Source organism: Rattus norvegicus, chromosome 10 (genome assembly GCF_021556685.1).
Source record: "Rattus norvegicus strain SHRSP/BbbUtx chromosome 10, alternate assembly SHRSP_T2T, whole genome shotgun sequence".
NCBI classification, from domain to species: domain Eukaryota; kingdom Metazoa; phylum Chordata; class Mammalia; order Rodentia; family Muridae; genus Rattus; species Rattus norvegicus.
The window spans coordinates 61,615,366-61,627,999 of record NC_141543.1 but is presented as its reverse complement, the minus strand read 5'-3'; the positions used below and the strand labels follow the sequence as shown (position 1 = coordinate 61,627,999).

The following is a 12,634-nucleotide window of genomic DNA, read 5'->3' as shown; positions in this document are numbered from 1 at the left end:
GGGATTCTGGGTCTAATGTGAGGCCTGGATGCCCACTCCACAGCAGCTGCATGCAGGTCAGTCTGAGCTTTTCAGAACTAGGCGGTTTCAGAAGACCGCTAAGTGATCTTTGTTGGGATGAGACCTGAGCGTATTCCACGAAGTAACAAAGTGTGGCTTGGGTTGAGAAAAGCAGGTGAATTGGGGAGAACGGGCAGCAAGGGAGATTTGATGGCCAGGGTAGAATACAGCTGAGCCAAGGCCTCTCGGGCTGCGCTGGCGGCTCCCAGCAGAGGGCGCGGTGCGGTCCGGCCCGGGTACTGCAGTCCTCCGACGTGGATAGCGCTTCCCGGGCGAGGGCGGGGCTTCCGGCGGCTCGCGAGGTCACACGGTGTCTTGGCCCGGTCGTCCTTCCCTTTGCACGTGTCCACCCCGCGATGCTCCCTCTGCTGCGCTGCGTGCCCCGCGCCCTGGGTGCCGCCGCCACGGGCCTCCGAGCCTCCATCCCGGCCCCGCCGCTTCGGCATTTACTGCAGCCCGCGCCCCGGCCATGCCTCCGGCCCTTCGGTTTGCTCAGCGTACGAGCCGGCTCCGCTCGGCGCTCTGGCCTCCTGCAGCCCCCGGTTCCCTGCGCGTGCGGCTGCGGCGCTCTGCACACGGAAGGTAAGGTTCACGCACCCTAGTCGGAATGCGGCGATCCAGCTCGGAACTGGCCCTCATGATCGCAGGTTCCCCTTCTCGCGTCTTGAAAATGTGGCTTAGCAAAGTCGGTAGGGTCGTGGTTTCAAAGTGTGGTTGTTGGGTCCACGTCTTTTTGGACATGGAAGAGGATAGTTGGAAATTCTTTTGTTTTATACGGGAAGTAATAGTAATGAGTTCATGATGAGAAATAACCATCTCATGATAAGTAATATCAGTTCAGCTCAGTAAATATATCCTGGTGTTTTTATAGAGTGAGGAACGGACGTTTTGAGGCGTGATTTACGCTACAGTCTTAGAACAGCCTTAAGAATAGATTACACGCAGTCCGAGTCAATCGGTTAGAGCAACTACCTTTTCTCACTGTTGATCATTTTGGCCTTTCTTTTAGGAGACAAGGCCTTTGTTGAATTTTTGACTGATGAAATTAAGGAAGAAAAGAAGATCCAGAAGCATAAGTCCCTTCCCAAAATGTCTGGAGATTGGGAGCTGGAAGTGAACGGCACGGAGGCTAAATTATTGCGCAAAGTTGCCGGAGAAAAGTAAGTACTGGCCCAGGGGTTGTATACTGGATTCTCAAGTCAGAAGTTCCTGGTTACAGCATCCTGTTCTGACCATCCCCAGAAGAGCCTGAGCTTAGGCCCAATGCTTTGATAAAATGGCTTTAAGAAAGCATTAAACTTGGGAAAGTTCTTAGGTTCCAGGGAGTGCATTCACTGAATGAATACAAGCTTCTATGGCTTGTATTAAGGAGACCTGAAGCAGCTCCAGAGTATGTAGAGGGAAGCCTGTGGGAGGGGCAAACGCAGTTATTGGGTTATTAATGAGGGGTGCTGTGCCAGTCTGGATTAAGCATTGGGTTGTTGTTTTGTTGTTTAATAGTACTGGTAAATCATTTGTTTAGAACTCCCGTCTGGCTTGTGTTTATAATAGTTGAAAGTGCACGTGTGTAACTGTTAAGTCACAGGAAGAAGTTACCATGTAGAAAGGCCATCAGACAAAGGGAGAAGGTTCTTAGCCAAACTTAGCTCTTCCTCTCCTCAAGGGATTCGGTTTGAGACAAGGTCTCTGTGTGGCTGCCGTGTAGCATAGACTGGGCTCAGACTCTGGGTCCTGCTGCTTCAGACACCTGTGTGCTGAGGTTGCAGACATGCGCCACCACACCTGGCACCCCTAAAACCGTTAAACCCTTGTCTGTGCTGTTTCGTGTTACCCATTCACCCACAGTCTTCCTTGGCTAAGTCTACTTGGACTCTTAAGTGCTTCTCTAGCTTGTGTGAGGCTCCAGGATCCATCCCCAGTGCTTCAGGAGCACAGTGTACAAGAAAGTTTTATTGGGGGTGCGGGGGTTTATAAGCTTAGCAGTAAGTGTGTGTGTGTAGATTAGAAAGTTCAAGGCCAGGCTGAGTGTCGGTGGGGCTCACCGCCTTTAATTCTATCACCCTGGGAGGCATAGACAGGTAGATTTCTGTAAGTTCAAAGCCAGCCTGGTCCACCAGCAAGTACTAAGACAGCCAAGGCTACACAAATAAGTCCTGTCTTGAAAAACCAAAATAAGAGAGGGAAGGAGGGAGGGAAGGAAGAAGTGGGTTTAGTCTGGGCTATCGCAGGTTGTACATGCCTTTTGGTTCACCTTGCCATTCTTTTTTCGGGGGCAAAGTGGCAGCAAGGCATTGCCCAGTTGGACTCCAGGGAGCAGCCCCCAGTACACTCTTCTTGGGTTGGTTGGCCCTCTGAATCTGTGTAAGCGGAACTTCTTTTCCAGGTGTTGAGACAAAGGAACTGTCTCTGACTTTAGAACAGGTGCTGTCCATCACATAAGAATTCTTACAGTCACACAAGGGCCAGGGTGCAGCTGTGAACTTCCGCCAAGCATGGGCAGGGTACTTATTTGAGCTCCAGAATCCCCCCAGAAGGGAAAGAAGCCACTAGGTGTTTCAGTTCCTAGTTTGTGGTTGTGCAAAGTGAATCTGCTCTGCAGTGGCTGTGAGGCTTTCCGGGGCAGATGGCTGTCCACCTCCATTAGCTTCCATGGGAAGACCCCAGGACACCAACCTGGCAGCTTCATCCACAGCTGTAGTCATTTAACTTGTAGGTACACTTCAGATGAAATTCTCTTCACTTCCCTGTGTGGCTAGGATGGAGACATTGTTTCAGTGGGCCTTGCTCTCCTGTTACCACTAGGTTAATGTGTACCTTGGTGTATCTCTACCTGCCTTTCTAGGATCACTGTCACTTTCAACATTAACAATAGCATCCCTCCAACCTTTGATGGTGAAGAGGAGCCCTCACAGGGGCAGAAGGCCGAAGAGCAGGAGGTAAGCAGTGACATGGCAGACAGCCAAGATTTCTGTCCCCAAAAGCAAGAACTGTTTCACTTTCACTCTTTTTAAAATCCTCCCTGCTAGGGTGAGGTGAAGGGTGAGCCTCCTGAGACCTGTAATGCAGTCATTCCGAGTGAGTTTTAGCTGGAGTTGTGGATGGACCATGTTTGTAGAGTGTTGTCCCCTAAGGGCTTAGGGTTTATCACGGGCCTGTGCCCTCACCCCTGCCAGTGTTGGGGAGTGGGGGTACTTAGTATCCAGAAGCTATCGTTTGGAGTGTTTTCAGTGTGAAAGATGACAAGTGGGTAATCAACACTAGTCATGTGACCAAAATAGGAAGGCCGGGGGCGGGGCTTTTTAAATTGTGTTTATTTGTATGTTTGGGGCTTATGCGTGCAATTGTAGAGGTCAAAAGCAACTTATAGGAACGTCAATTCCATCCTTCTGCCATGTAGGTTCCAGGGTTAAACATCAGGCTTTGGCAGCAAACACCGGTGAACCACCTTGCCAGCTCAGCCTTAAGAGATTTTTAACATTTGATCAGTTGAGATTTTTCCTTTAGTTGCTGGCCCTCGTGACTGGGTCTAGATAGTATTCAGACATTTTAGAAATAGTGTGCCTGGCCTAGGAGCCAACCACTGAGGGGGCCACAGGATCCCCAGGCCATCTGACTAAGCAGATGGCAGTCTTGTGTACTGACAAGCATGAAGAGCGGAGTTCCCTGTTGTGCTTCTATCCTAGCCTGTACCCAACTCCTTATCCGCTGCCTGGGCCCGTCCTTTGGGTCACAGTAAAGGGAAGGTTCTGCCATTTCTGTTAAGGTGGCCACTTAGCTAGAGCCCCTATGTTCCAGGCTCTGATCCTGTACCAAAACAGTCAAAGGGGAAGGAGGTCTAGGTCTGTGCTTCAGCAGTGTGGGGGAGCAGAGATGCCATTCTAAACCCATGTGATTGATAACCTGTTTAGGGCTGTTGGAAGATTTGAGTGCCTTATCCACTGCCTAAGGCTAAGAAATGGGTAATAATAACCTAATGGCGTGGCTGTCGGACATTCTGAACTTCCTGGGGCACCCTACCAACACTGGCATGTGCTGACTTATTCCTGTCTCTCCAGCCAGAACTGACATCAACTCCCAATTTTGTGGTTGAAGTTACAAAGACTGATGGCAAGAAGACCCTTGTACTGGACTGCCACTATCCTGAGGACGAGGTTGGTAAGGTGGAGTCTCCCGACCTGTGTAGCATGCGCGGGAAAGGTCTGGTAGTCTAGACCAGAGGGGAAGATGGTGAGAGTGGGGTGGGAGCAGGGCTGGAACTGCAGGTCCTCTTGGCACTTCACTTACTTACCTTTGCTGTCTCTCAGATCGGACACGAAGATGAGGCCGAGAGTGACATTTTCTCTATTAAGGAAGTGAGCTTTCAGACCACTGGTGACTCTGAGTGGAGGGATACAAACTACACACTCAACACAGACTCCCTGGACTGGGTGAGTGCTGGCTGAGAGGGGCTGGTGCTTGGCTTTTGCAGAGAAGGGAGGAAGTAGCCTTACAGGAGGGAAAACTGTTGTTTGCACACATGCACTGGACCACATGGGAAGGTCAGAGGACCTTGCCAAACCACTTTGGTTTTGTTCTGTTGTTTTTCAGGCTAGTATGTTTCTCTCCGCAGGCCTTGTATGACCACCTAATGGATTTCCTTGCGGACCGAGGGGTGGATAACACTTTTGCAGATGAGTTGGTGGAGCTCAGCACAGCCCTGGAGCACCAGGAATATATCACCTTTCTTGAGGACCTCAAAAGCTTTGTCAAGAGTCAGTAGAACTGTGAGACTGAAGGCCTCAATCTAAACGGCCAGCTCTGGTGGGCGAGCAAAAGCTGCCTTGACATCACAACTATGCTTTGAAATGGCTGTCATCCTAATATATGGGGGAAAGCAAGTTTAAATTATCGCCGTTACACCTCCATTTACTATTCCTTTGGGCTCTTTTCCTGTACACATCTATTATTTGTAGATTTTTGTATGACATGATGATGAACAATAAATCTGACTTCATCTCCTCCAGGAAAGTTCCGACTTTTCTTTCACCCTACGTCAGAACACAAGAGCAGAGATGTTTGAAAAGTTTTAATATAAAATCAGTTATATACAAAAGGCCCTCTTAGGAAATGAGTTGTTTTCAGCCATGAGGTCAGGACTAGAGGATCACAGCCCAAGTGTCACAAGCCTGGATTAAATAGAAAACACGTTAGTGTAAATTATATCCTAGACATGAACAGTTAAGTCTTACATGGCTAACAGCTGTCAGCAGTCATGACGGGTGTACTACAAGTAGAACCACTGAGTTAATTCACTGGATACTTTATCAAAGAAGCCACACCTTTCATGGACCTGTTTGGCCATACTGACGCCATCAACAGTGTAGCTTATAAGCTAGGACCAAGTACCTTCAGAAAGCAAAACCTGACAGCTTGGGGCTTGTCCAGCCTGACAGACTTGGGATTTACCAGATAGTCTAGTCTGCCTCACAGTGGCCCCGAAGTGAGCCACATCATCACCTCATCCTTACTATCTGAAATCTTACCCCACTGTCTCAACTATCACTGGATCTGAACCCAGTTTTCCTTCATGTGCCTTTGAGACCTAGTGACACTGAAAATTTCAAATGTGTACATACCTCTCAGGACTGAACTTGGAGCCTGCTCAATAGAGTTTTTCCTCCTCCAGTTTCTCGTCTTTGTGGTGACAGCTCTTACTCAACAATGGTCTCTAGCATAGCCACTGCTGGGATGAAAATGTGGCTTCTCATAGCACTGGCCTCTCAAACCGCCACTCATTGGCTACACGCTGTTTTGTCATTATAGGGGACTAGAGGTGAGTGTCCATCAGGTTTGCTGTTTAAAGCTGAGCAGGTGCAGTCAGGCAATCACCTGCTTTGAGGTTAGGGTCTGGCTATCTTGCTCAGGCTGGTCTTGAACTACTGGGCTCAAATTATGCTAGTTCAGCCTCCCTGGTGGCTAGAACTATGGCACACATGGCCGTGCCTGCCTGCTAGCTCCTCTTCCATCACCGGGACCTGGTAAGATTTATTTATGTCTGTGAGTGCTCTACAACAGCAGACAGTGCTCTTAGCCACTGCCACCTCTCCACCTACTTGAAACTGACTTTTAAAGAACTTGGTGCATGCCTTTAACCCTCAGCACTGCACAGGCAGAGGCAGAGGCAGGTACATGTAGCAAGGCTGTCCAGGGCCCTCAGGGCTATGTATACCTTGTTTCAAAAGCAGATTTTAACATTTGCTACCACTTGAAGTTCTACATGGCTTGTGTGCTTATTTCTCTTCATGTGAGTATGCAGGCCTCAGGTTGACAAGGTGTCTCCCTCAATGAATGGCTCTACTAACACAGTGACTAGCTGAACCTGGAGTTCCTTGTTTGCTAGTCTATAACAACCAGCTTTTCTCAAGCATCTCCCTGCCCCTGGTCTCATGAATTCAGGGATTACAGGTGGCCACCATGTCTACATGGCTTTTTATATGGGTTCTGGGGATCCAAACACAGGCCCTGGTGCTTGCAAGGCATTTCTCACAGCCATCTCAGCACTGTACCATTTTCTAGGAAGGCAGAGGCTGAGGCCATTTAGCCCATGCCTCTTCAACTGTCCCACATTAATGCATTCACAAAAACACATTACATTATCTAACCCCCATTATGTACCAACCCCCAGAGGGAAAAAAAATCAATATACAGTGGGGGTAAAATAAGCAAACAAGTGGGAGGGTAGAGCTCAAGCCCAAAAACACTGGACAACTTTATGTAAAGGGTCAGGCTATTAGTATCTGGCATGTTACAGCAGTCCACGACACCTTAGTTGCCCCTGCGTGGGGCCTGTAAGCCATGCAAATATGTCATATATTAATACTGGTTCCCACAGCAAACGAGGTTTCTAAGACAGGCAGCTCCTGTGGTCCTGTCCCTCACACCTGAGAGATAAAACGTGTTGCTCCACTGTGCTTCGGGTCCTGCGTCTCTGCAAAAGCAGTGCCAGGGTGGCAATCCGGCACTCGTGACCATGACCTGATGCGGAGATCAACTATTGCTGCTGACCTAACAAAAGCATGCAGCGTGGCCACAGTCTCCAATTTCCAGACCAGCGTTGGGCACAATTCTAAGCCTATTCCTCCCTTGTCTTATCAGGCTGTTTGAACTTACTCATTTCGTGTGTTTTAATCCTAGTGTGCACACCATTATGTTGTAGAACACAACAAACATGCAGGAATCAGTTCTCAGCTTCCACCACAAGAGATCCAAGGGGTGAGCTCACGTTCAGATTGAACACAGGCTTGGCAGCAAGTGCTCTATACCTACTGAGCCATCTTGCCTGCCCAACATCTGTTTCTGAGACAGGTTCTCACTGTGTAGGCTGGACTGGCCTTAAACTCTTCCTGCCTCAGCCTCCCAAGTACTGGGATTACAGACAAGTGCCACCACACCCAGCTGTTAACTTTATGAAGCAAATGCCTCAATAAAATGTATGAACCATTTCCACGTTTCGAAGCCATTACCTCCCCCAAGAGGAGAACAGAACCAACTGCTAGTGGGCTCTTAAAATTGCCTACATCCCATGGAGGCTTACCAGGCAGCTCATCAGAAGACTAGGCTTTTCTTCTGTTCCACCGGTGACTGAAAATTCAGGGATGTGGGGACAGTGTGCACTGTGCTCGTTCACATTTCCTTCCAAACAGGCCCGAAGCTTCTGCTCTGTCAGGTCTGTTGACTAAGAAAGTGCAACCGCGACTGACGGTAAATACTGTTTAACCAACAGGTTGAAAAGCTGAATCCTCACACCAATCAGCTAACACAGTTTGACTCTTTGGAGCTTTACACTTTGGGGACTGGATGTAGCTCAGGCGGTAGAGAGCACCTAACAACCGTGAAGCACTGTGCTCCATTCCCAGTGCAGTGTAAAACCCAGTTGGAGTGACACCTCCAGGGCTCCAGACATACACATGATGCACAGACATACATGCATATGCATGCATACAGGGTACTAAAGGTGAATGTACATCAGGTTTGGTCTTAAGGTCTTTCTGGTGCACACAGGCTACCAGGGATAGGTCTTGTATCTCTTAGGCAAGATACTGAGTCCTGGCTTTCACCGCCATGGAGTCACTCTGCCATGTTTTCTCTGCCATGACGGACTGTCCCCTCTGAAACCATAACTAAAATAACCCTTTCCCCTTCAGTTATTATGACTGCTACACAACTGACTCCAACCACCCACTAGAGGCCCTCTAATACAGTCTGCATGTAGGGAAATCCGTGTGGACACTTACGTGAGATGGGATGTGCAGGCCACACGGACACGTGACCACACTGTTCATAATTCTCAGGTTGTACCTAGAGACAGAATTAGGATTCCCGGATCACTGTGGTAACAAAAGCTGGCTCCCTTTACCTTCTGGTCAAACTCGGGGACAGAGGAGTTAGACACACTTTGGAGTAGGAGATGAGATCTGATAACGCTAAAAGGACTTTTAAAATGCTTACTTTATACACACAGGACAGATGAGGGGGTTTGCTTCCCACTCCGCCAACATGCTGTTGAGACAACTTTCATCAAACTGTAAGCCCTTCTCGTACTCACTTATGATGGACTTTTCTGCAAGGCAAAAAGCCCAAGGTTGTCTTGTATCCACAGGAAAGGGTCTATTCTTTCTTTTACAGATAAATGTGAAACCAAGTCAAGATAAAGCTATGTGGAATAAGTCACCATAACATAAGATGCAAAACTGTATTCTACCGGTGCTATGAGAACCTCAAGAAGCAGTCGCTCACAAAATTTCCGACAATCAATCGAGAAAGGAGAAGAATGGGTGTATATGGAGAAGTCTGCTCCTACACAAAGTGACAAGTTTACTATAAACGTTTTTTCCAAAGAGGCAGGCCTGAAACTATATGGCTCAAGCATCTTCCTGAGAGCCCGCCTTCCCACATTAAGTCACAAGTAGCTTGTACTACAGGCACAAGCCAGTGTTCAGCTTCATACAGTAACAAAAGGCAGGGTAAAATAAACATGGAAACTGCTTCCCAACTCTACCGTTGACTAGCCATGAGACCCGTGAGGATACACTTTCTATTCTGTCTGATCCCATCTTGAATAAGAAGTTCCTGGCACAGAACCTACAACCCTACAATCTCTTACTTTTGGGAAGACAAGCAGCCAGCAATTCAGAGTTCAACAGAGACTCCAGGATCTTAACTGATGATGGAGGTGTAAGAACAGGAAATAAGAATCCTGCCAGGTGCTTGGTGGCTCACTCCTTTAATCCCAGCACTCAGAGGCAGAAGCAGGTAGATATCTGAGTTCAAGGCCAGCCTGGTCTATAGAACAAGTTCCAGGACAAGCAGAGCTACACAGAGAAACCTTGTCTCAAAAAAAAACAAAAACAAAAACAAAAAACAAAAAACTAATAATCCTAGTTATTAGGATACAGCTTTAATGTCTGCCGTCCCAGCCAAGGCCCTGGCTTTAACCTCTAACACCCAAACAACCTAGAACAACTAATCCTGAGTCAAGCAAGGGCCAGCATTAGTCGGTGCTCATAAGCAGGAATGACTGCCTGGGTTACCTTCATTCCACAGCTCCTGTTCGATGTCCTGCAGCACAGCTAGGTTCAATGGCAATTCCAACTACAAGAGAGTGGAAGGCAGGGGGTGTAGCTCAGTGGAGCAACGCTTGCCTAGCATGCAATAGCCTGGGTTCAATCCCTGAGCAAGACATAAGCAGGGACAGGGCAGAGAGAATGGGGTCTTCCCATTCCATATGAAGTATTAATTGGCCACCGCGTCCCATGGGGATTTGTAACTGGGAGCTGCCCCAAGGACAAAATTAGCCTGGCCTAGTCCGCATGCAGAACTTGCTGACAGTTCGGTAATGTGGCCAAGCTGAACTACCAACAAATGACTAAAATACAAAAGCACCAAATTTAAGGGAGACAAAAATCAGGCAGCAGTTAAGTAAATGTCCTTCTAAGACTGACTGTGTGATAAAGTCTGGTCTTTGAAAAGCTGTTTTAGCTTTTGTAAAGCTGGAAAAAGACCTACCTGAGAGGCCTACTGTAAGCACCAACTGTGGTGATGTTAAGCTAACAAATTAACATACTGTAGAACACACAGATGCTACTGAAAATGAATCATTATTATACAGTGCTTTTCATGTTTTGTTACACAATTCTCATAATGCTTGTGTTATCTTCTCTACTTTATGTCAATGTAAAAACTAAGGCTCAAAGAAACACAGTAAAAGTTGTGAGTCAGTAAAACTAAACTTGGAATTCCTAAATCCTGACCCCAACCCACAGCCTTTCCTGATACACTGTAAAGGGTTTCCTACAGACACACACCTCCAAACTGAAGAATGTAGACACCCTTTTTAAAGAGAGGTCCCTAACCCATTCTTAGCAAGTCAAAATTTCCAATGAAAAAAAGCAGGGCTGGTGAGATGGCTCAGGGGTTAAGAGCACTGGCTATTCTTCCAGAGGTCCTGAGTTCAATCCCTAGTACCCACATGGTGGCTCACAACCATCTGTAATGGGATCAGGCTCCCTCTTCTGGTGTGTCAGTGACAGTGTGCTCATGTACATAAAATAAATACATCTTTTTTTAAAAAAAAAAAAAATTAAAAACCAATGGAAAAAGCAAGAATGAAATTTTCTTTTATTTCCTAAGTTATTATACTGCAAGACCGCGCCAGGCCTAATATGCATCCCATAATGCAGAACCATCAACATACTTCAAATGAAAGTAGAAAACCCTGAGACAAATGACTGTTAGAATTGGGCTTGGGGTCTGGGAAGTGGGTAGACTGAAACGACCTGGATAAACAGATACCAAAAGGTCACCAGAAGTTCTTCATGGAGTAGTCCCCTAGCTAAGAGATCCTTGACTGACCTGAAGCAAGGCCTCTGGACAGTTCTCTACAGACTGCAAAGAATTCCACTCTTCCTCCATTACTTCTTGCACAAGAAGTCTGTCTGAGGCTGTCCCCAGTGTGCTACCTGCGGCCTGGCGGTACCTGTTCAGGAGCTTGTGCCGGCTGTTTCTCATCCTCTCAAGACATCCCTGCGGAGGTTAAAGGAGGGCAGTATTGTTTAAGAAGAAAAAGGTCAAGTTTATGCTTAGTTGGTAAAAACATAAAAATTCAAGATGCAAAATTTCCTATCTTCAAGTCCTCCTCCAAACACAGATGGGTAAAATTACATTCATGTATTTCCGGGTTCGTATATCTCATATTTTATCCTGAATGAAGGCAGTTGGATACATAGTAACTGTATCCACAGACTAACTTCAGACATTTATATGGATTCTAAATTCCTGCAACTGTACCCATGGCTATAGTAATGGTCTTCTTGTACAATAGTTCTTTACAACCCGGGGGCCGGGGAGGGTCCCATGTATATGTGTGTGCCTATATGAGTTTATGTGCACCACACCAGTTACAGCCACCAGGTCTTCTGCAAAAGCATAAGTGCTCTTAACGTTGAGCGATCTCTCCACCCCCAAGTGGTTGTCTCAGCTCTGCTTGAAGAACTGCTATTGACTGATGCCACTTTGTAGGTAGAGGCGCCAAGGATGCTGCATCTAAGTGTTCTACATCGTACAGAACAATCTCCCATAATAGAACTTTCTCCTCAAAATGTCAGCATTCACTGTTGAGAAACACTACTACACATAATATTTTCAGTACTGTTTTTCTGGGTTGTTCTTCTGGAATACACCCATTCCTTTAGAGACTACTGAACAGGGAAATACTGCTTCAAACAGGGAAATACTACTTGAGTTCAGAAGATACGAGAGCTTACGTACAACTCTCCTAACAGTGACTGATGTTCTTCTGACTCTTCAGAAAAGAACTCCTCACGCCATGTGTGCATATGGAGTGCTTCCCTCTGTAACCCAACGTTAGGTGGTGATGTTGCTACTGCTGTAATGACACTTAAAATTTTAAACAAAGTCGGATCCTGGGATAAAATAATACCTACTCGGGCCAAAAGCCCGGGAGGAAGAGGGCGGCAGCCAGGACCCAGTCCTAAAGCAAAACACTTGAGTTGAAGATCACACAGGGCACCTGCTCCACGACGAATGCTAAAGCGAGCACACAGAGGTCCTTGGGACAGGTTAGAAAAGTGATTACGACCCAAACCTCAGACTCACCTGCCTGAAAGTTTCTTTCCACGGGGGCGAGCCCACCTGCTTGTACAATAAGCGGTGCGGAGACCCCGAGGATTCGGCCATCTCATCCCTTAAGCGACGCCCAAATCCCCGCCCCCTGTACGCACGCAAAGGATTCTGGAAGTTATAGTTTCTGGGCGTTAGTCTCTTATCTCCGCACAGAGACAGATTTAGGGAAATCCAAGGATGGGTGAAGCAGTGGCAGTTGAGAAGTGGGCTGAGGAAGGTGAGAGTCTTGAGAGAAAGTTCTGGGTTTACCCAGAGGAAGGTGTCCAGTAGACAATCAGATATACCTCTCTCATTCTTAATGCTACTACACACTGGCCCAGCAGTAGCACCAAAGCCTTCCCTAAACCCACACTTGACTCCGCCCCGCCCAGCCCACTTTGGCGTCAACCTGCAG

General features: G+C 47.4%; 2 protein-coding genes across 4 annotated transcripts; one reads left to right on the top strand and one right to left on the bottom strand.

The window, feature by feature from the left end:
- The first annotated feature begins 415 nt into the window (after positions 1 to 415).
- On the top strand, positions 416 to 5,067 carry C1qbp (complement C1q binding protein). Its single transcript, NM_019259.2, has 6 exons — positions 416 to 642; positions 1,070 to 1,220; positions 2,903 to 2,996; positions 4,116 to 4,211; positions 4,365 to 4,487; positions 4,670 to 5,067. The coding sequence occupies exons 1-6, from the start codon at positions 417 to 419 to the stop codon at positions 4,817 to 4,819; spliced, it is 840 nt and encodes a 279-aa protein (NP_062132.2). The 5' UTR covers position 416; the 3' UTR covers positions 4,820 to 5,067.
- A 43-nt stretch (positions 5,068 to 5,110) lies between these two features.
- Rpain (RPA interacting protein) lies at positions 5,111 to 12,579 on the bottom strand. Of its 3 annotated transcripts, NM_001033060.2 has the most exon segments (7): positions 5,113 to 5,225; positions 7,634 to 7,774; positions 8,334 to 8,397; positions 8,548 to 8,659; positions 9,630 to 9,690; positions 10,951 to 11,121; positions 12,214 to 12,579. In NM_001033060.2, coding segments are annotated over 7 exon segments (660 nt in total). In that variant the 5' UTR covers positions 12,295 to 12,579; the 3' UTR covers positions 5,113 to 5,195.
- Positions 12,580 to 12,634: the final 55 nt, after the last annotated feature.

What these genes read in the sequence shown, in the direction of transcription:
- C1qbp (NM_019259.2), top strand. Translation starts at nt 417, where the DNA reads ATGCTCCCTCTGCTGCGCTGCGTGCCCCGCGCCCTGGGTGCCGCCGCC. An exon ending in GCCACTATCCTGAGGACGAG is followed by an intron (nt 4,212 to 4,364) that starts GTTGGTAAGGTG and finishes GCTGTCTCTCAG; the next exon opens with ATCGGACACGAAGATGAGGC. An exon ending in ACACAGACTCCCTGGACTGG is followed by an intron (nt 4,488 to 4,669) that starts GTGAGTGCTGGC and finishes TTCTCTCCGCAG; the next exon opens with GCCTTGTATGACCACCTAAT.
- Rpain (XM_087570481.1), bottom strand. Translation starts at nt 12,294, where the DNA reads ATGGCCGAATCCTCGGGGTCTCCGCACCGCTTATTGTACAAGCAGGTG. An exon ending in CGGCACAAGCTCCTGAACAG is followed by an intron (nt 8,398 to 11,074) that starts GTACCGCCAGGC and finishes TTCTGTCTCTAG; the next exon opens with GTACAACCTGAGAATTATGA. An exon ending in GTCTTCTGATGAGCTGCCTG is followed by an intron (nt 5,226 to 7,633) that starts GTAAGCCTCCAT and finishes TATTTAATCCAG; the next exon opens with GCTTGTGACACTTGGGCTGT.